Raw genomic sequence first — 21900 nt, forward strand, 5'->3', positions numbered from 1 at the left:
ATGAGAACTCCACCCAACAGTACAGGTATGTTTATTCTATGGGCTCATCCAGTAGGTGGAGCTGGTTTACTTGCTTTAAGTGATGGTGTCCCCGCCATTACCCATGCATCTGACTCGCTTTTGGTTTGCAACTTTCGGTTGGTCAATTAGCTGCAGATTTCTCTATTGTCCTTTGGAAATCTATAATTGATGAACTAATTTTGATTCAAAGGACACTATAGAAAAGCAGGTACAAGGAGTATAGGAAGCCTTACAGTAGATTACTTGGTTGGCCGATCGACCATCCGAATCTATTATAATTGGATGAAAATTGGTGCGGCTAAGAGCATGCCTGAACGATGGTGTGACCAAATTCGGGCCATTTTATGAGGAAGGCTGCGTCACAAGGCTGATTTCCAAGAAATTTCATGCAGAAATCGATTGTGACTTGTCCTGTGGTGCATGGGCAGGAAAGAGATCTCTCATGTTCGATCTGCCTGTGTGGGCACCTTAATGGTTGGTGCACAATCCCTTCATGCTAGTGGATACAGCGACCACCCATGGATAGGTTTGTATGATGCGCACACACCTGCACTTCCCCTATCCTTGTCATGTGGGTGGCTGCCGCCAATCCAAAGTATACTGGCATTTTACCCAAAGAATAAGCCTACCTCACAGCTCCCCTAGTGTCTGCTTCTGCTGATGTAAAATTATAAATTAATAATATATAAATATATATAAAGCGCCAACATATTCCATGGTGCTGTACAATGTAAGAAAACAAACAAGGGATACATAATGATACAGACAATAATATACACCAAATATGAACACTGATACAAAATACAGCACTGCTGATTACAATTGCAAATTTAACATAACTAAAATGTATAAATGTCGAACAGAGTGCAAGCAATTAAATTAATAACATTCAATGACACAAAAGGGTGAGAGCCCTTGCGAGCTTACAATTCTATCTATCTATCTATCTATCTATATATATATATATATATATATATCTCATTTTTTTTAAACCTGGTGCAGCCATGGTAAAGGGGAATCTTATGGATTATGCCCCCTTTGTACCTCATGCTCCCTTGTGTCTTCTTCATGGGCACAGTACAGGGAGTCTCTGACATTGCGGCGGGTTGGAGGTTCGTATTGGCAGGCGTTCAAGTCAGGAACTCCCTGCATTTGCACTATAAGATGCAGTGACTTTTTTCCCCCACTTTTGGGGGAGAAAAAGTGAGTTTTATAGTCCACAAAAATACAGTATATACTGGAGCATCTTTTATATGCCAAAAAAATATGGTAATTTATTTCATGCAAAAAGGGAGTGCATATATTTGCATCCTAAATTTACATAAACCTGGATCAATGCAAAATTATTTGCATCTTATTGACCATCCCTTCTGGTGACACACGTACTCATCGGGCTTTATTCTTACAGCAGAGATGTTATTTATTATATAAAACATTTATTTGTACACATCAGATGTACAGTCAGTCTCAATCAGATATGAACATGTGAGTCTACATGATATATTGCATCAGCACAAATGCCTTCATTTTTTAATTTGATTTATTTCATTTTTGCGGACTAAGCGCTGTAAGTTATTTATAATGACTTATCTGAGAAATAGAACATTTCATCATATTCTCTCTTATAATTACTGTTTTTAAATGTATTAGGAGGCAGTTCATTTTCTCCTGACTCTATGTACCCGAAAATAGATCAACTCCACAGCCCTGGTCTTTTCACCATTCTCTTAAAGCTGTTGGTATCTGTTTTTAGGGCTTATTCACAGTGGGACGTTGTGATGCTACGTTAAAGTCACAACGCAACATTACAATGCAAAAAAAAAAGGTAGGACGGTAACGCACATTAATGCTGTTACCGTTACGTACACTAGGTACAGGAAAACTTACAGGCCATTAAAAGTATGCTTTCCTGTACCTGGTAACGTGTGCGTTTAGCGGTAACGCTACATGTTACAATGCGATGCTAACGTCTCACTGTGAACGACCCATAGGATTAGCATTGCAGTAAGCTGTTATAAGAGTTTATAACGCAGCTCCGCAACATCCCACTGTGAATGCAGCCTCAAAGACAGCCCAATCTGTCCAATCAGCACCTGCGGTAACAAGCAGGTTTCAGGCCTTATTCACAGTAGGACGTTGCAGAGCTGCGTTACGCAGCTTACCACACTGCAATGCTAATCCTATGGAACGTTCACAGTGTGACGTTAGTGTCCCATTGTAATGTGTAGCATTACCTCTAAACACACAGGTTACCAGGTACCGGAAAGCATACTTTTCACTGCCTGTATGTGACGGTAATGTACGTTACCACTTTTTTGCGTTACATTGTAATGCTGTGTTGTGACTTTAACATCGCATTACAATGCAATGTCCTACTGTGAATGAGGCGTCTTAAGTCTTCGTGTATGTATTTTTAGTATTGTCTGAAACTTAGAAGTGGACCATTTAAATGTCAGGAAGTGCATTTGATTGGCCCAGCTCCAAGCTGCATACAGTTTGCATGACAGATGGTATTATTGACCATCTCTTTGGTGCAGCATATATAATCATTATTGATAAGAGACATGCTGTAAAGCCTGGTACCCACATCTAACTATGGCTAATTTTACCACTTCCATGTTGTAGTATGAGGGGTTAACAGATTTTGAATACTATGAACACATTGTGCAGGTAAGCTCTAATACTACATAGGAGTGACAAGATTGGCCAAGCAAAACTGGATGTGTAGCAGGCTCTTGTCTCCAAACACATGCTAGCTAGATGGTTCTTGGCCAAGGTGGTTGGTCTCCACATCAGTGAAAGAGCTCATCCAAGAACATTGTTGCAGTTTCTGCACCATTGTGGGCCTTCTCTGCTCAGCATCCATCAGGTAATCGTCTTCCTTGAATGGTCCATCAATGTGTCAAAGGCTCAGTAGTGCAAAGGGATAGATAAAGGATATGTGCATACTTGTTTCAGGTCTGTAAAAACAAGCTATAAAGCCATAGGATGAGCAGGATGGTAGTGGATAGCACTCTTGCCTTGCAGCACTAGGTCCCTGGTCTGTATGTTCTCCCCGTGTCTGCGTTGGTTTCCTCCCACAACCCAAAAGCATACAGATAAGTTAATTGCCTTCCCCCTAGACCAGTGTTTAAAGGGAACCAGAGAATATGAACTATACATACCTGGGGCTTCCTCCAGCCCCATACGTACGGATCACTCCCACGCCGCCGTCCTCCGCTGCCTGGATCCGCTGCCACCGGGTCCCGTCATTGTTGCAAGTCGGCCGGCGGACGCGGCCAATTCTCCGCATCACGGGTTGCCTACTGCGCAGCCGCATGCGTACAGGTATGCTGGGAGCCCCTGTGATGCGGACAATTGGCCGCGGCCGCCGGAAGTGACGAGCCCGGTACCGGCGGATCCAGGAAGCTGAGGACGGAGGCGTGGGAGCGATTCAGGCTTATGGGGTTGGAAGAAGCCCCAGGTATGTATAAAATCTTTGCCTTTTTTTTTACCCCTCGTTCCTCTCTGGTTCCCTTTAACATTTTATTGGTATATACCTCTTTTAAAACCCTGTACTCACCAAGTTCGCCCTAGCATTGCAAACATTATCACAAGTACCCATTCGCAAATATATATTTATTCGTAGTACATAAGTGGTTCTAAACCATTTCCAAGCATTTACTTTTGCTTTTATTTAGCTAAAACACTAATTTGGAGTTGTTTAATAGTTATAATTTTCTAAAACTCTAAATTTGTTATTCTTGGTTAAGTATATCAAGTCAGAGTACCTCCTGGAGCCATCAGAAGTACCCCCTGGGGTATGCGTACCACGATGGGCATATGGCTATGGTAGGGATTTGATTGTGAGCTCCTCTAACAGACTGCTGGACTATATATACACTCTAAAGCCTGGAGCTATTCAAATCCAGACTGAAAAGCCACCTGTTTAGCCTGGCATTTCCGGACTTATAAAATTCTTCCTCTGTACCACGATGGTCTGAGCCATGCTTATGTGCTTTGAGTCCTACAGGAGAACAGCGCTTTACAAATTGTATTTGTTGTAAAGCACTGCTATATATGTTGGTGCTATATAAATACAAAATGGGATAAGGAGCATTGCCTAGGAAAAGGCAGCTTCTACAAGTCTATCATAAATTCACTTAATACAAAGGCCCTAATGCAGTGCTGTTAATATGAGCACCTGGCACCCAGTGTTTGCAAAAAAAAAATATATTCCCAACCAGTTATCTTGCTCCCACTATCAGTTATACTGCAAGGAATCTGTCATTAAAGAGGAACTTCAGCCTAAACAAACATACTGTCATTAAGTTACATTAGTTATGTTAATTAAAGTAGATAGGTAATATAATCTCTTACCCACCCTGATTTAAAAGAACAGGCAAATGTTTGATTTCATGAGGGCAGCCATCTTTTTGGTTGAAAGGAGGTGACCAGGAGCATGAGTTTCAACTGTCCTGTGTGCTGATCATCCCTCCCAGTTGCTAGGCAATGTGAACATAGGAAATCCCATCATGCTTTGCACAGCATCAGGGAAAAAAGCCTGGGCAGTTTTCTTTGATGGGTGGAGCTTAGCTAAAAATGCAGCTAAAATGATGCTTTGGTAAGAAAAACAAAGTTCTGATGCTGTGAAACTGTTAAACAAGCCTTTCCAGTTCTGCTGAGTAGATTTTTAGTCCGGAAGTTCACTTTAAGCTAAACCCATACCTCATGAAAGAGGCCTTTTTCCCCATTTCAGAAACTTCATATTAGTTTCAAGTCTGCCAGCACAACTCTGTGTGATGCTAAACAAATACTTTACTACCATGGAACTATCGTGGAGTTTCCAAGGCCAGCAATGTTCTTTTCAGCCAAATGGGTATGACATGTTCACACTGCACATGATCTCTAGCTTTTAGTAGAACTGTCTCGTAATTGGAAAATGTCAGGACAATAAATGAGAGCTTTGTTGCGCTTAAACTATGGCCAGATGTTTGTCGTATTGCCCAAAACATAGCTGTTCCAATTTCAGATATTTACTCATTTTTGCTGTACGAAAACTCTGCCCTGCCAAAATAAACGTATGTCCGCTGGATTAGGAAAGGGGTAGACAGTGGCATGTATAGTGGCAGCCAGCCAAGTACTAGTACTCAATCCCCTGTATTGCTGAAAGGGAGACTGCCAGTGTTGGAGGGACATCTGTACACATTCTACTCTGTCATCTAAGACTATCGAAATGGCTGTTTTTCGAGACTTCTTCAAGCTACATACATGTTAGATTTCTATCAGTCCGCACCACACATTTTTCTAAAAATCTAGCTTTAGCATTTAGGAAATGCTCACTGGCGATTCTGCCCTTTGCACAAGTCACTGAAAAATGCCTTCTAGCGCCGGTGAAAGTGCATGCAAATGCAACAAAATACAATTTGACTGGTGCTAAAAGTGTCAGTGAGCACTTCATAAAAACACCTGTCCGTACTACTTAAAGAGAACCCGAGGTGTGTTTAAAGAATGTTATCTGCATACAGAGGCTGGATTTGCCTATACAGCCCAGTCTCTGTTGCTATCCCAAACCCCACTAAGGTCCCCCTGCACTCTGCAATCCCTCATAAATCACAGCCGTGCTGTGAGGCTGTGTTTACATCTGTAGTGTCAGTCTCAGCTGCTCCCCCGCCTCCTGCATAGCTCCGGTCCCTGCCCCCGTCCCTTCCCTCTAATCACCAGGGAGGGAAGGGACGCAGGCGGGGACTGGAGTTCTGCAGGAGGCGGGGAGAGCAGCAGACTGACACTATAGAGATAAACACAGCCAGCTCTGACAAGCTGTTTGTCAGCAGCGTGGCTGTGATTTATGAGGGATTGCAGAGTGCAGGGGGACCTTAGGGGGGTTTGGGATAGCAACAGAGGCTGGGCTGTATAGGCAGATCCAGCCTCTGTATGCAAATAATATTCTTCAAACCCACCTCGGGTTCTCTTTAAGTCCCCCACGTAAATGGCACCTATGATGTACATAAACACAGAGGTATGCTAATGATCAAGTTATTACCTGGCATGCCATCCATGTATTAATCTCCCATATCAGCCAGGTTCTAGCGGTGTCTGAAGCTATGCAGCTGTCTGTCTGAATTTTCACCATGCACAATGTGGTGGTGGAAAGGGGCATTTTAAAGAAATTGGCTTTAATCTAAACTGTTCCCAAAGCAAAAAAAAAAACACTTTAGGGCCCATTCAAACTAGAAGCGCTTTTCTGAGCTTTTTGCGATTGATTAGCGTTTTTAAATCGCTCCCACACTTGAGGGCCTCTTCTTATGGCCGTCCTCCACGCTGCCGCTCCTGTTAACAGCATGTGCAGTCCATGAGCGCAATCCACTAGATGCAGTGATCTGCAAACTTGGCTCTCCAGCTGTTAAGGAACTACAAGTCCCACAATGCATTTGCCTTTATGAATCATGACTGTGGCTCTCAGACTCCCGCAATGCATTGTGGGACTTGTAGTTCCTTAACAGCTGGAGAGCCAAGTTTGCAGATCACTGCACTAGAGTAAATGGCTGTGCACAGTAGGAGTGGCCAAGAGCATCCTGGGCATGTATAGTCCAGAAACATTAGTAACTCTGCATGTCCAGTTCCCTCACAGTGGCAGCTGCTACACACAGCCGTGTGGTAGCATAGAGTGGACAGAACGTTGGCTACAATGCTAGCAGGGAAGGGAAGTTGGTCACAAGAAGGGGTCACCTACTGGAGGACATGAACAATAAACAAGTATCCATTACTTTGACTTTTACATACTGAGGAGCAATTGAACGTGAACTGTTAGGATGACTAGATCATTGGTAATATGTGAGTTTATACATTTTATTACAAATTGTTGTATTACCTGCAATCCACCTATGGGGATGAAGCCAGAAAAAGCCAGTCTGGCACTACAGTGGATTGGCTGATGTTCTGGCATGCCACTAGTGCTTTCAATTTCTATGCCAGTATCTGCATTAGTGGTACTTTTTGCTGATACATTTGAAAGGCCATCTAGTAGGTAGCTTTGAATCCATTCTTTATCTGCATAGCTAGTCACCTAGCATTTAAATAAAACCTTCTACTTAAAGAGGAACTCCAGTGAAATCGTGTAGTAATAGTGTAATGTAATAAAAAGTGCTTCATTTTACAATAATTATGTATAAATGATTTAGTCAGTGTTTGCCCATTGTAAAATCTTTCCTCTCCCTGATTTACATAATGACATTAATCACATGGTGATATTTTTACTGCTAATAGGTGATGTCAGTGGAAGGTAGGGTTGCAACGGTATGAAATTCCACAGTATGATAACCATTGTAGATGTAGCCAGTAGTAGGTAGCCGCAGCATAGGTAGCCAGGGATAGGTGTAGCCAGTAGTAGGTGGCCGCAGCATAGATAGCCAGGGATAGATGTAGCATCATCTCCTAGTAATAGGATTCAGCGGGTGCCGTTTAAGGGAAATGTGATGCAAGAACAGGAAGTAGAATGAAGCCAGTACAGCGTGGAGGACGAGGCTGCCAGTAACTGAGTATTTACTTATCCCCGCTGCTGTTCGTGTGCTCGTCGCATCCCCACTGCTACGTCGCTCCGCCCCCCCCAAAAACCGGTAAAACGAGATTGCTTGTAAACACAAGTGAGCAGAGGATCAGGTTTCAGCGAGGCAGGGAAAGGAAAGAGGATGAATAGATTATAGATAAAAAGAACTCCCAGCATGCAACTCAATGGCAATGGCTATTAAAGGGCCAGTGCTCCTAAGGTATGCGATAATTCCAAACAGCAGAAAAAGTTTTGAATCCAGGATTAGTATGTTTATCACTTAAAGGGTACCTAAACTGAGAAGGATATGGATTTTTTTTCCTTTTAAAATAATACCAGTTGCCTGACTCTCCTGCTGATCCTGTGTTTCTAATACTTTTAGTTACAGCCCCTGAACAAGCATGCAGATCATGTGCTCTGACTGAAGTCAGACTGGATTAGCTGCATGCCTATTTCAGGTGTGTGATTCACCTACTACTGCAGCCACAGAGATCAGCAAGATTGACAAGGAACTGGTATTGTTTAAAAGGAAACATCCATATCCCTCTCAGTTTAGGTTCCCTTTAATACACTCAGGCCAGTTGATGTTGAAATTTGATTTTTTTTATGGTGACATTCCCACTTTAAGGCAGGGAACACATTTGACTGTTTTCGTGTGCGTTTTCTGCACAGAAAAACTGAGCACTCATGTTAATCAATGGGCTAGTGCACACTTAGGGCTCGTTTCCACCATAGCGAATCCGCATGCGGCGGCGACATGCGGATTCGCTTGGTACATTGAAGTGGCCGGAGCGGTTTCCATATGTGCGGCGTGCGGGAGCGATTTGGCGGCGGGCCAAATCTGCACGACGGGACCCACAGAATTCGCCTGCGTCGGGAATCCGTGCGAATCGCCGCTAATGTATTTAATAGGAAAAACGCATGCGTTTTTTACATGCGTTTTTACCCGCAATTCGCGTGCGATTTCGCACCTTTTTCAATGTTATTTTGCCCTGGCAGTGTCATGGTTAATTTCGCATGGCACCCTGCCATGCGAAATCGCATGCAAAATCGTGGGTAAAAACGCATGCGGAAACGCATCCGCATGCGTTTTTACAAGCGTCGGGATGCCGGCGAAATCGCGTCGCAACAGTGGAAACGAGCCCTCAAGATGTTGTTCGCGCGCAGAAAAAAAAACTGACATTCTGCATCATGACTCTGCACATTTTGTCAGTTTTCTCTATCAATTACATCAGCTGCTGTGAAAAAAACGTGCGCATTTTCCTGCATAGAAACACACTTGGTGTGCAGAAAAAGTATGCAGGAAAACGCGCGCAGAAAACTGAAAGACAAGTGTGTTCCCTGCCTAAGATGTCCATATGAAACCTGTGTCGTGCTCAGTGGGAGGATAAAGTAGTTGCTACTTTTACAGTAAAGTTAAGTTAATAATTACCTTTATTGTATAAAAACAACATAGAAAGTTCACTCATACATTTCATTTTACATAAAATTCATCTTCTATGGATGGAGATGTTCTATAGTTCATGCCAGGGGGACATAAGTGTTAGCAGAAGCGTGGATCCCTCATCCTCAACAGCAGAGACGTCAAAAGTGGGTCTTCAGCCCAGTTCACCTGAGCACCCATAACACACCTCTGGCAGAACAAAGCAGAAACCGGGAATAAGGTACAAAATAATCTGTAAAGCAGCCCATACACTCAGCCGATTTTCTGGCCGACCGATCGATCGATCGATCAATCGATTGCAAATCGGTTGGCCAATCGACCGATCGACGGCCGATTTCGATGGATTTCCATCGAACTTGCAGGGTGGAAAATTTAGGTCGATCTGATGAGATTGCTTATCAGTTTGCATTGGCCTTAATGGAAATCTGATGGCAAAAAAATGCCATCAGATCGAATTTCAATAGATTTCAAACTGAAATCTATTGGAATTCTATCCTGGTAAAAAATGTTCTAAAAACGCATCAGATAGATCATCAGATGCATTTCTTATCTATCTGCTGCCAATCTGACGAGTGTATGGGCACCTTAAGGCTCACTACTAGGGATGATCAGAGATATGCAAATTCTCCTGAATTAATGCAAATCTATGCACATTTTTATGCAAATATATGCAGCTTAAAAAATGTCAATTTTCAAGCTGCATATATTTGCATAATTTCAGAAGTATTTGCATCTCATTGATCATCCCTGCTCACTACACACTAGCAGGCAGTCTGAATTGACAGAAGTCTACAACTAGAGCCCTTCTTTAGCTACTGCATTGGCTCTCTGAGGGTGCTGTAGTGGCAGTTATCACCTCTATGGGCTTGATTCACAAAGCGGTGCTAACTGTTAGCACGCCTGTGAAAACCCCCTTAGCACATCTAAACAAGCTTTTCGCGCACAAAACTTTATGCGCGCACTACACAGAGCACAGGGCGCTCCGCGCGAAGTGCCCATTAAAGCCTATGGGACTTAGCGCGCATAGGACTTTGCACGCTCAAAACTTTGCGCGCGCAAAGTTAGTGCGCGATCTGATTGAGAAATCCGGTGCTAACCTACTTAGCACCCTGGTTAGCACGTCTAAAGACTTTAGACGTGCTAAGTACGTTAGCACCGCTTTGTGAATCAAGCCCTATATGTGCTCTGAATTGTGTTAATCATACCAGTTCTTTCCCTGCTTAAGCTTGGTTCACACATAAATCTGCCCATTTCTGGTCCAGTCCAGTACTGTCAGTTTTCCATCAGTTTTACCTGACTGGACCAGAAATGTACTCTTATGGTCCAGTCCAGTACTGTCAGTTTTCCATCAGTTTTACCTGACTGGACCAGAAATGTACTCTTATGTGTGAACACACCCATAGGAAACTGATACAAAACTGACAGGACTGGACCAGAAATTACCTCCTTTTGCATGTGCACCAAGCCACAGAATCACATAGAAAATGCATGTCAATTGTCAAAAACCTGATAGGACACATTTTTATGTGCCTTACATCTTCCTCCTTCACTCCCAGGAAAGCGGTCTTTGGAATGCAGAGTTTGGTGACCCATGTCATGATAATGTATTAGATACAATTTATGGGGAGCCCAGTGGAACATTCACACTGTACCCCATGCCTCTGATTTCAGCATGCAAGCCCTAGATTCTTAGCAGCGGCGTAACTACAATCTAGGATGGCATTTGTAAACCCCAGAGACAGCATCTGTCTCAGCTGTCACCCTGACAACAGGTTAAGACTGTCGTATCTCTTTCATCATTTCCTGTTTGAACAGCATTATCTTGCACTCCACAGTAGTGATGATCAGAATCAGCAAAATTACGATTTTGCAAAATTTTGCGTAATTTTTCGCAATTATGCCTATACCTAATTGCGATTTTCAAACTAAATTGATTTTGTAGTCATTTGTAATTTCGCAAAATTTTCATGAAATTTTGCGTAATTTGGAGCAGACTTTGGAGGTTAATAGCAAAGCCCCATACATGCTATCAAATTAATAAACACTGCGCCACAGTTCCCCACTGATTATTATCACCAAAATGACAGTTCCTGGGGTCGCTGCAGATAGTCCAGTCACTGGGTAATAGATTCAAAGTTGCTGCTGCGCTCTCCAGACCTGCAAGAAATAAATCTCCACATAGGGCAATATCGTTCAATCTGTATAGATCACCACTCTATTTATTCCACGTGACTCATGTGAGGTGCTCTCCCAATTAGTAACCTTATCCCCTCTCGCTAGGATGCTCACCAGATTCTGGCCACCCCAGCGTTCAGGTGGATCATGCACAGTATGTTTAAATTCACTTCGCTGATTTCTATAAAGAGGAAAAAATCTCCACATAGGGTAATACAGTTCAAACACAGTAATTCCAAACACTAATTCCACCCTGTGTTCCTCAAAATCACCCTGTGATTGTGTCAATCCACCGTGCTGCACATCACACTGCTCACCAGATGCAGCCCACCTCTGATCCTAGGTGGAAGTCACGCTATATGTAATTGCCAGAAAAACTTCTCACTCCTAGATCCTTTTAACAGGCCTTTTCAAGGTCTTGCTTTAATTCCACTTTAAAATTTGCTCAATGTAAAAAATATATAAAAACAGGAAACCATCATAGCGTAACACAGTAATCAATATTGCAAAGATTCAGTCTCACTTACGCCTCCATGTGCATTCTGCGCATATCAAACATCAACAGCTGCCAATGCCCATCCGTCTGGATGTCGTCCGGTATCCGGGTGCGCCTAAGAACTCCGCGCTCTCCCGTTCCGCCTCCTCTCCAGGTCGCAGGGTATCAGTCCGTGCGCTTCTGTACTGACCGGCCGGTCCGTGCGCTCTCTTCCTCCTGTGCGACGTCAGACGCACAACACTGCCCTACGCGCGTTTCGTCCTCTATGCCAGACTCATCAGGGGCTCCGCCTCCTGACGTCTGACGTCTAATTCACATAGTGCTTGCCTGCTCCTGATTGGTGGCTGGCTCACAGCATGACCGGATGGACATTGTTTACAAATTACATAATAAAACCATAACAAACTTTAATCGCATGCTGGGATAAATCATCCAATGCCCTTTCTACGCTCTTACTTTACAAAATTTTGAATCTAACTATCCATTACTTGGTGTCCCGGGACTACTGCCCCCTGCTGCCCAGCTTGGATATATCCCCAAAACTAGTGGCTTTATATTATTGTGTATTTACGCCCTCTTGTGGGCATTCTTAGTACCTGAACTGATGAGGAAAATTTCATTCTATTCATTGATCTACTGCTATCAGTGCTCCTTATTACATTTTCCTATATCCTTGTTTCTTTTTTGGTCCTCACAGTGCTTAATGTCTACAGGCCTGAATACTGGTGTCTTGTCTTATAGTGCTCACTACTTTTAAAACTAGATAATAGTACCCATCTTAAGGGGTCAACTATATACTTTTTTAGTGCATGCTGTGTTCCATAAACCCAGATTAGTCATTGGTGATGTAACAATTCAGATCGAACTCTATATTTAGCCCCAGTTGGCTCAAAGTCTTCAGGTCAAAGATCCATCTACCCTCTGCTTTGGATATCTCCCTCGTAAGGTTTGATCCCCTCCATTTCCTCATATATTTCTCCAAGGCCATAAACTTCAAACCTGTTGGATCCCTGTTATGGTGTGTTCTAAAGTGGTTTGACACACTATGGCTTTCTAGGCCTTTCTTGATGTTATTGACATGTTCACGTATACGTTTAAACAACTCCCTTGTGGTCCGGCCTATGTATTCCAATCCACAGGGACACCATAGTATGTAGACTACACCCTTAGTTCTACAGGTGATACACTGCTGTATATTATGGCTTCTCCCAGTGTTTCTTGATGTAACCTGATTCCCACGTATTCCTTTTGCTTCCCTGCAACCTAAACATCTTCTGCAGGGAAAGAACCCCTTTTGGCCCAACAGGTCTCCTGCACTAGTTGTAGGGGTCTCAATACAACTCATAACTAGATTTGTCTTGAGCGTAGGGGCTCTCCTGTAGATAAACTGGGGCTTCTTCGGTAGGACTTTTTTCAGTATTCGATCTGCTTGGATAATATTCCAGTTTCTGTTAATCACCTTTTCCAGATCCCTGTACTGTTGATTATAATCAAATAAAATTGAGTATTCCTTAGTTTTGACGTCACCTCTTTGTTTACTTCTCAGAAGTTGTTGTCTAGGTATGTTCCCAACCTGTATTCTCTCTGTTCTTAATGTTTGCTCGTCATATCCTTTCTCCAAAAACCTATTCAACAGAATTTGACTTTGTTCTAAATAATCGTCCATATGAGTGCAGTTCCTTCTTATCCTTATGAATTGGCCTCTTGGGATATTTTTGAGCCAGTTGTTATGATGGCAGCTGCCTAAAGGAATGTATCCGTTTCTATCTGTACTTTTAAAATACGTAGTAGTAATCACTCCCTCATGTTCTTTCTTAATCTGTAGGTCTAGGAAGTTCACTTTATCCTTACTGATGTCAACTGTTATGTTGATTTCTGGCCACACATTGTTCAGATTTTCACAGAACTCCCTTAATTCCTGTTCTGGACCCCTCCACACAAAAAAGAGGTCATCAATAAACCTTGACCATGATGCCACCTTGTCATAATTATTCAGCTGCTGTACCTCTTTTTCCCATTCCCCCATGTACAGATTAGCTACACTGGGTGCAAATTTCGCCCCCATTGTGCATCCGGTCTGCTGCACAAAGTATGAGCCTCCATACCAAAAGTAATTATGATGGAGAGAATACTCAAGTAGTTCAACAATGAAGTCAATCTGGGCCTTTTTCAGAGAACCATGTTCATCCAGGACTTGTCTAATGATATGCAGACTCTTGTTATGGGGGATGACAGTATATAGAGAGGCTACATCTCCTGTAATCAAAAAGTCTCCTTCCTGTATATCAACCTGTTGTAAGCGTTGTAGCATGTGTTTCGTATCTTTAAGCAGGTTCGGTACTTCAGCTACTCTTGGTTGTAAGAATATATCAATGTATTCCCCTATTCTTTGCGTAAGGGAACCCACCCCACTTACTATAGGGCGTCCTGGTGGATGTTCGATACTTTTGTGTATTTTGGGGTTAAAATAAATGACCGGGATCCTGGGGGTGGTGGGCAGAAGGTACTTGAACTCATCAGTGGTAATAATATTTTGCTTCTCTCCTTTCAGCAGTATTTCCTTAACCATTTACCGCCATCCTGACGTATTAAAACGTCATGCTTACCGCTATTAACAGCAACATGACGTTTTAATACGTCGCGCATTCCCGCCGCTGCTACCGCCGTGTGTCCGCCGCTACCGCCGCCATTACCGTCGGGATCCTGTGCTGGGCGATTGGGGAAGAGGACTGAACAGTCCTCTACCCAATCGCAGTGCCTGGAGTGAATGGATGTGACCGCGAACAGCGGCTACGTCCATTCACATAAACAGGAAATGTAACAGTTTAATAAAGTGTGTAAAAAAAAAAAAAAAAAGTGAACACGTCCTATGAGTGTTCACTAGCGCCATCTTGTGGCCAAAAAGTATATTACATCTACAAAATACATACATTTTCAAGTATATACACATCATTAATAAAATTACACTTCCAACCCTCCCCCCCAAAAAAAACACTTGTAAAAAAAAAAATCAGCTTAAAAAAAAAAAAAAAATAGTTGCCTTAGGGACTCAGCTTTTTTTATTCTATATTTTATGGGGGAAAATTAATTTTAATTTATTACATAGGGGCTTGTAATTATGGCCAGAACAAACAGAAAAATAACCACTTATATTTCAAAATAATATACTGTCGCCATACATTGTGGTAGGGACATAATTTAAACGGTTTAATTATCGGGACCACTGGGCAAATAAAACGTGTTTGTTTTATCCACAGGAGAATGTTTAATTTTAAAACTATAAAGGCTGAACACTGAGAAATAATGATTTTTTTTATTTTTTTTCTGTTTTTCTCATTAAAATGCATTTAGAATAAAAAAATTCTTAGCAAAATGTACTATCCACAGAAAGCCTAATTGGTGGCGAAAAAAACGAGGTATAGATCATTTTCTTGTGATAAGTAGTAATAAAGTTATTAGGGAATAAAAGGGAGGAGCGCTGACAACTGAAAATTGCTCTGGTCCGTTAGGATAAAAACCCTTGGGGGTGAACTGGTTAAGTTTTTCTTTGAACTTGTTTGTTGGATCACCTCTCAGTAATTTATAGGTTGATGCATCTTGTACAATCCGATTCATCTCAGCAGTATACTGCTCCTTACTCATCACAACTAACCCTCCCCCCTTATCTGCCGGTTTGAACACAAGATCTTTGTTATCGGCCAGACTTTTAATCTCCCTCTTCATTTGCCTGTATCCTTTGATTTTCCTCATTTGTATCTCCTCCAGATCATTGAGGACCGCTTTTTTGAAAGTTTCTACTGTATTTTCTTTACTGTGGTCATATGGATTGAAAAGTGATCGATTCCTCAAATTTGTATGTGTGTGTTGGGTAGGGGGATTTGCCCGACTGCTTGGCCCCTCTTTTCCTAGAAAGTATTTTTTAATATTAAGCTTCCTTGCATATTTTTGTATATCCAGGTAGGCCCCAAACTTATTGAAGGGTTTAGGGGGGGCATAATTTAATCCCTTATTCAAAAGGTTGATTTGGGTATCGGTAAGGGGTGTACCACTAATGTTAAATATTCCTACTCCTTTGTTTTCTTTTATCGCCTCCTTTTGTTTTCTGACCCCTCCTCTACACCCTCTTCTATTCCTCTTTTGCTGCCTCTGCCCCAGCCTTCTTCCTCCTTCTCCTGTAGATAGTTCCATTCCTCCCATTGGTCTATCCCTAAAAAACGGTCCCTGTCTTCTTGTCTAGAAGAGTATTTACTAAAGTTGGAGGGGTCTCTGTCATCATCCTCCAGAGGGTGGAACCTATTATAGCTGGATGGATTTCTATCTCTGAGATGGTAATATTGAGTACCATATCTTTCCTGCCTCTGTGGGTATTTTGGAGGTCTCGCTTGTTTGGGACTTTTGGGGCGTCTCTGCCAGTTTGGGTTCTTTGGAAGGGACCAGGGTCTCTCCTGTGGAGTAGTTCCATATTCCGATCCAGTGGGTCGCTGCTCTGGGGGGGGTGGTCGGTGTTCTGGAGCAATAGGGGTCTGTCTGTTGGTGGGAATTTGATCCCTGACAGTTGGTTCCTGTGCTGGGGGATTTGCATTTTTGTTAGCCTGCTGTTCAGCCAGCTTGATCTGCCACTTATAGGCCTGCTGGGTTCTGTAGTCCCTGCAGTCACTGGAATATCTCCTTTGCTTAATATCCATGATTTCCTTCTCATTGGTAATCAAGAGTTTTGTGAGATCATCCATCTTTTGTTGATAGCGCGGAGTTCTTAGGCGCACCCGGATACCAGACGACATCCAGACGGATGGGCATTGGCAGCTGTTGATGTTTGATATGCGCAGAACGCACATGGAGGCGTAAGTGAGACGGAATCTTTGCGCAGTGCAATATTGATTACTGTGTTACGCTATGATGGTTTCCTGTTTTTATATATTTTTTACATTGAGCAAATTTTAAAGTGGAATTAAAGCAAGACCTTGAAAAGGCCTGTTAAAAGGATCTAGGAGTGAGAAGTTTTTCTGGCAATTACATATAGCGTGACTTCCACCTAGGATCAGAGGTGGGCTGCATCTGGTGAGCAGTGTGATGTGCAGCACGGTGGATTGACACAATCACAGGGTGATTTTGAGGAACACAGGGTGGAATTAGTGTTTGGAATTACTGTGTTTGAACTGTATTACCCTATGTGGAGATTTTTTCCTCTTTATAGAAATCAGCGAAGTGAATTTAAACATACTGTGCATGATCCACCTGAACGCTGGGGTGGCCAGAATCTGGTGAGCATCCTAGCGAGAGGGGATAAGGTTACTAATTGGGAGAGCACCTCACATGAGTCACGTGGAATAAATGGAGTGGTGATCTATACAGATTGAACGATATTGCCCTATGTGGAGATTTATTTCTTGCAGGTCTGGAGAGCGCAGCAGCAACTTTGAATCTATTACCCAGTGACTGGACTATCTGCAGCGACCCCAGGAACTGTCATTTTGGTGATAATAATCAGTGGGGAACTGTGGCGCAGTGTTTATTAATTTGATAGCATGTATGGGGCTTTGCTATTAACCTCCAAAGTCTGCTCCAAATTACGCAAAATTTCATGAAAATTTTGCGAAATTACAAATGACTACAAAATCAATTTAGTTTGAAAATCGCAATTAGGTATAGGCATAATTGCGAAAAATTACGCAAAATTTTGCAAAATCGTAATTTTGCTGATTCTGATCATCACTACTGTGGAGTGCAAGATAATGCTGTTCAAACAGGAAATGATGAAAGAGATACGACAGTCTTAACCTGTTGTCAGGGTGACAGCTGAGACAGATGCTGTCTCTGGGGTTTAATAAAATTGCTACCCCTGTTAAAGAGACACTGAAGCGAAAAAAAAATATGATATAATGATTTGTATGTGTAGTACAGCTAAGAAACAAAACATTAGCAGCAGAGACACAAGTGTAATATTGTTTCAAGTAAAGAAAGAGCCATAAACAACTCCAGTTGTTATCTATGCAAATTAGCCATTGAGCTCCACGACTTTCAAAGTCGCAGAGAACTCTACCAGACACTTGAGATAATAAGCTGTAAAAAACAATGCATTTTTTTTTCCCTCTGCAGGGAAGATTTTACAGAGCAGGCTAGTGAACTTTTGAACCCATTTAGACTGCTGAGTTGTGTCTAAACTGCAAATATTAGAGAATGATGCAATGTTATATAACTGAAAATAAAAATATTAGAATATTTTTTTTGCCACTAAAATTCTAGTAATTATCCGTATTACACAACCAATTCATTATATCATAATTTTTTTTTTCCGCTTCAGTGTCTCTTTAAGGAGAATAGTCGGTACAAGGGAAAAATATATTTTCCAAATAGACCATATAGTTTTTGAGAAAATCAATTTTAAAAATGCAAAGAAAAAATGGTTTTTAAACTTTAAAAAATGACTGTTTAAAAACAATTTTTCTTTGTTTTTTTTTAAAAATCGATTTTCTCAAAAACTACAAGGTCTTTTTGAACAATTCTTTTTCTGCTTTGTACCCGCTATTCCTAACATATGTACCAATTTTGGTAGCAATAGCATGTCAGGGGGGCTAAAGTCGGCACAAAATTTCACGAAATTGCATGAAAATTATGCAAAATTATGAAATACTACTATTACATACAAAATCAATTACGATTTCCCCCAAAATTTAGAATTACGATTACAATGCGTAAATGCGAATTTCAATGCAAAATTTCGGCCCACCACTGCTCCACAGTGTTCACAGAGACATTAAGGGCCCGTTCACACTGCACGCGTTTCCAGCCGCGTTTTGGAAACGCGTGCAGGAGGCCGACATCAGACATTGCATAGAGTGCAATGTCTGATGTTCACACTGCATGCGTTCCGGACCTGTGCGGTCCGGGAACGCATGCTGCACGCAGATTTTGACAAAACGCGTGGCTGTCCCATTCACTTTTCAGTGATGGGATCAGCCACGCAACGCACACAAACGCGGATGGCCATGAGTTCGTACGCGTTGCGGTCCGCACGCGTTCCGCACGCATGGCCATCCGCATTTGTGATCTGAACGGGCCCTTAAGCACAACTAAACTGAGGGAGGACATGAAGGCTGACATTTATTTACTTTTAAAGCTGTAGGCTTGTTTCAGGCATTTGATTCAGACATTACTGCAGCCAAAGGAAATCAGCAGGATAGCCAGGCAACTGGCATATTTATTTCCTTTTAAACAATACCAACCACCATAATATACCTCTCAGTTTAGGCAGTGTGCTTTAATGGCAGTGCCTTCACCAGAGAATCTTTCAGTTAAATTATCACACTACAATTGGATTATTATGCCAAGCAGAGCTGGTTCTCTCATAAAGCAAGGTGAAACATTTGCATCAGGCGCAGAGATTACATGTTTGACTGCATACTGTAAGTGTAAACACAGTACAGAGTAGGAGGAGACGCAAGAGGAGAGCGAGGTGAAGAGGTCATCATTGGGGAAATGCAGCTTGTTGTGCTGTGTGAGGAGTCTGACAGTGAGTGAGGAGGGGGGGGGGGGGAGGCAGGAGAGCAGCAGTGTTTCATTTGAGTTGCAAAGCAAAAGGGAGGAGGTGGCACTGCTGTCCTCACCGAGGAGGAATGGAGGACGGCTGATTGGGTGAGGGTGAGCAGTTTGTTTGTTAAAGGCTCACAGACAGCCTGTGTGTTGTGTTGAGCTGCAGCATGTCAGGTGAGAACATTAAATGAAGCAGAGTAAATTGTTGGGTGCTGTGCGATCATTCCAAATCAGAAAAGAGGAGTACATCCTCACAGGTTTGCCTCAGGCAGCAAAAAGTCCACAACCGGCCCTGATGCCAAGAGCTAATCAGCTTGCTAGTAAATTATTGGCTTTGTGAAAGAAACATGCACAAACATGAGAAATGCATGCAGCAGAACCAATGTGTGAAATCACGTGAACCCAAGACATGCCAATGATGTAATATGTGTACTCCACCCATGCCACGCTAACAGGAAAGTATAAATATCAGACGATGTATGGACAGATCAAGAGACAGATCCCTCTCTGATTGAATCTAATCGGAGAGATCTGTTGCCTGCCCATACACCACAGGCCAATTTCCGATTGATTTCAACAGGAAATCTCTTGGGAATCGGCCTTATGACGCCGCCGCCTCGCTCTCTCCCCCCTAGTGTAAAATGTGCCCTGTGCAGTCTACTTTACCTGTCGGCGTCTGCCGCTGACTGACTCTGTGGTTGCCGGTGTAACGTGGGCACGTGTGAGACGTCACACAAGTGCCCACACGTGTATCCCGGCAACCACGTGGGACGCGTGTATGGAAGGAAGAGTGCGGAGAGGGAGTCAGCGGCAGCTGCCGATAGGTAAAGTATACTGCACGGGCACATGTTACACTAGGGTGGGGGCGGGACAGTCCCGGTGTTTCTGCCTCTTTCGACACTCGTCCCGATACAGATTTATGGGGAGCCCAGTGTACTGTACCCCATGCCTCTGATTTCAGCATGCAAGCCCTATATTCTTATTTTAACCACTTCGCGTCCCTGGGCTTTTCCCCCTAAAAATCCCAAGCAATTTTCAACATTTCACACGCTTCCCATTCATTAGCCAATAACTTTATCAGCCCTTATCACACATAAATGATCTATACCTTGTTTTTTCCCACCAATGAGGCTTCTTTGGGTGGTACATTTTGCTAAGAATTATTTTATTTTGCATGCATTTTAAAAGGAATAAGGAGAATAAAAACTGAAAAAGTCATTATTTCTCAGTTTTCAACACTTAGTTTGAAAATAAAAAGTTTTACTGTAGATCAAACCCACACATTTTATTTGCCCATGTGTCCTGTTTATTTCAACAATTAATTTATGTTCCTAGTACAATGTATGGCAACAATATATTACTTTTAAATAAAGGAGTATTTTAAAAAAAAAATTTGCATTGCACTTTATCAGTAATCACAAGCTGTATTTGCCGAAATAACTAATATACGCTGAAGGCATACTTATATTAAAAAAACGAAGCCCATTTATTAGCTCCCACCCCCGTAGTTAGCCAGATGTGCCCCTCCTCCCTCCATAGATAGCCAGGTGTGCCCCTTTACTTCCCCATCCCCCCATAGATAGCCAAGTGTGCCCCTTTTATCTCCCCCAGTATAGATAGCCAGATGTACCCCTTATTAGCCCCTCCCCTATACAAAAAGGCCAGATGTGCCCACACGTGTATCCCGGCAACCAGGTGGGACGCGTGTATGAAAGGAAGAGTGCGGAGAGGGAGTCAGCAGCAGACGCCGATAGGTAAAGTATACTGCACGGGGCACATGCTACACTAGGGTGGGGGCAGGACAGTCCCGGTGTTTCTGCCTCGTCCCGATATCGCACACGGTTACCGCCACGCATCCAATCGAGCATGTCGGCCCAATCGAGCATGTTGCAGCATGTCCAATAGATACATGTAACCAATTTTGGCCCAAACTCGGTTGCATCATCGTTCGGGCATGCTCTTAGCCACCTTAACTGTCAAAAAAACAATGGTTCCGCTTTAGATTTGATCTGAAACTGAATTGAGGAAGCCACAATCTGTGCAAGGAGAGCAATCTCCACAGCCAACACTGAGAACCTTCAACACAACCAGTAATACATTTAATTAAACCATGAACACTATGGCTTGTCAGAAGCTGAAAGCCAGCAGTATAATGTACAGGGTGGGCCATTTATAAGGATACACCTTAATAAAATTGGAATGGCTGTTGATATTTTGCAACTTTTCAAGATGGGTGGTGACCATGGCGGACATTTTGAAGTCGGCCATTTTGAATCCAACTTCTGCTTTTTTTAATAGGAAGAGGGTCATGTGACACATCAAACTTATTGGGAATTTCACAAGAAAAACAATGGTGTACTTGGTTTTAACATAACTTTATTCTTTAATGAGTTATTTACAAGTTTCTGACCACTTAAAAAATGTGTTCAATGTGCTGCCCAATGTGTTGGATTGTCAATGCAACCCTCTTCTCCCACTCTTCTCACACTGATAGCAGGAGAAATGCTAGCACAGGCTTCCAGTATCCGTAGTTTCAGATGCTGCACATCTTGTATCTTCACAGCATAGACAATTACCTTCAGATGACCCCAAAGATAAAAGTCTAAGGGGGTCAGATCGGGAGACCTTGGGGGCTATTCAACTGGCCCACGGCGACCAATCCACTTTCCAGGAAACTGTTCATCTAGAAATGCTCGGACCTGATCCCAT

At 42.6% G+C, this 21900-nt stretch overlaps 1 protein-coding gene across 2 annotated transcripts in view; it reads right to left on the minus strand.

The window, feature by feature from the left end:
- Positions 1–8962: 8962 nt before the first annotated feature.
- Positions 8963–21900, minus strand: part of LOC137504157 (centromere protein H-like) — a 98212-nt gene continuing 85274 nt past the window's right edge. For both annotated transcript variants that reach the window (XM_068232210.1, XM_068232209.1), the window contains one exon: positions 8963–9179. In XM_068232210.1, the coding sequence (XP_068088311.1) occupies positions 9090–9179 (90 nt within the window). In that variant the 3' untranslated portion in view covers positions 8963–9089. The remainder of the gene's footprint in view (positions 9180–21900) is intronic.

This window comes from Hyperolius riggenbachi, chromosome 4 (genome assembly GCF_040937935.1).
Source record: "Hyperolius riggenbachi isolate aHypRig1 chromosome 4, aHypRig1.pri, whole genome shotgun sequence".
NCBI classification, from domain to species: Eukaryota; Metazoa; Chordata; class Amphibia; order Anura; family Hyperoliidae; genus Hyperolius; species Hyperolius riggenbachi.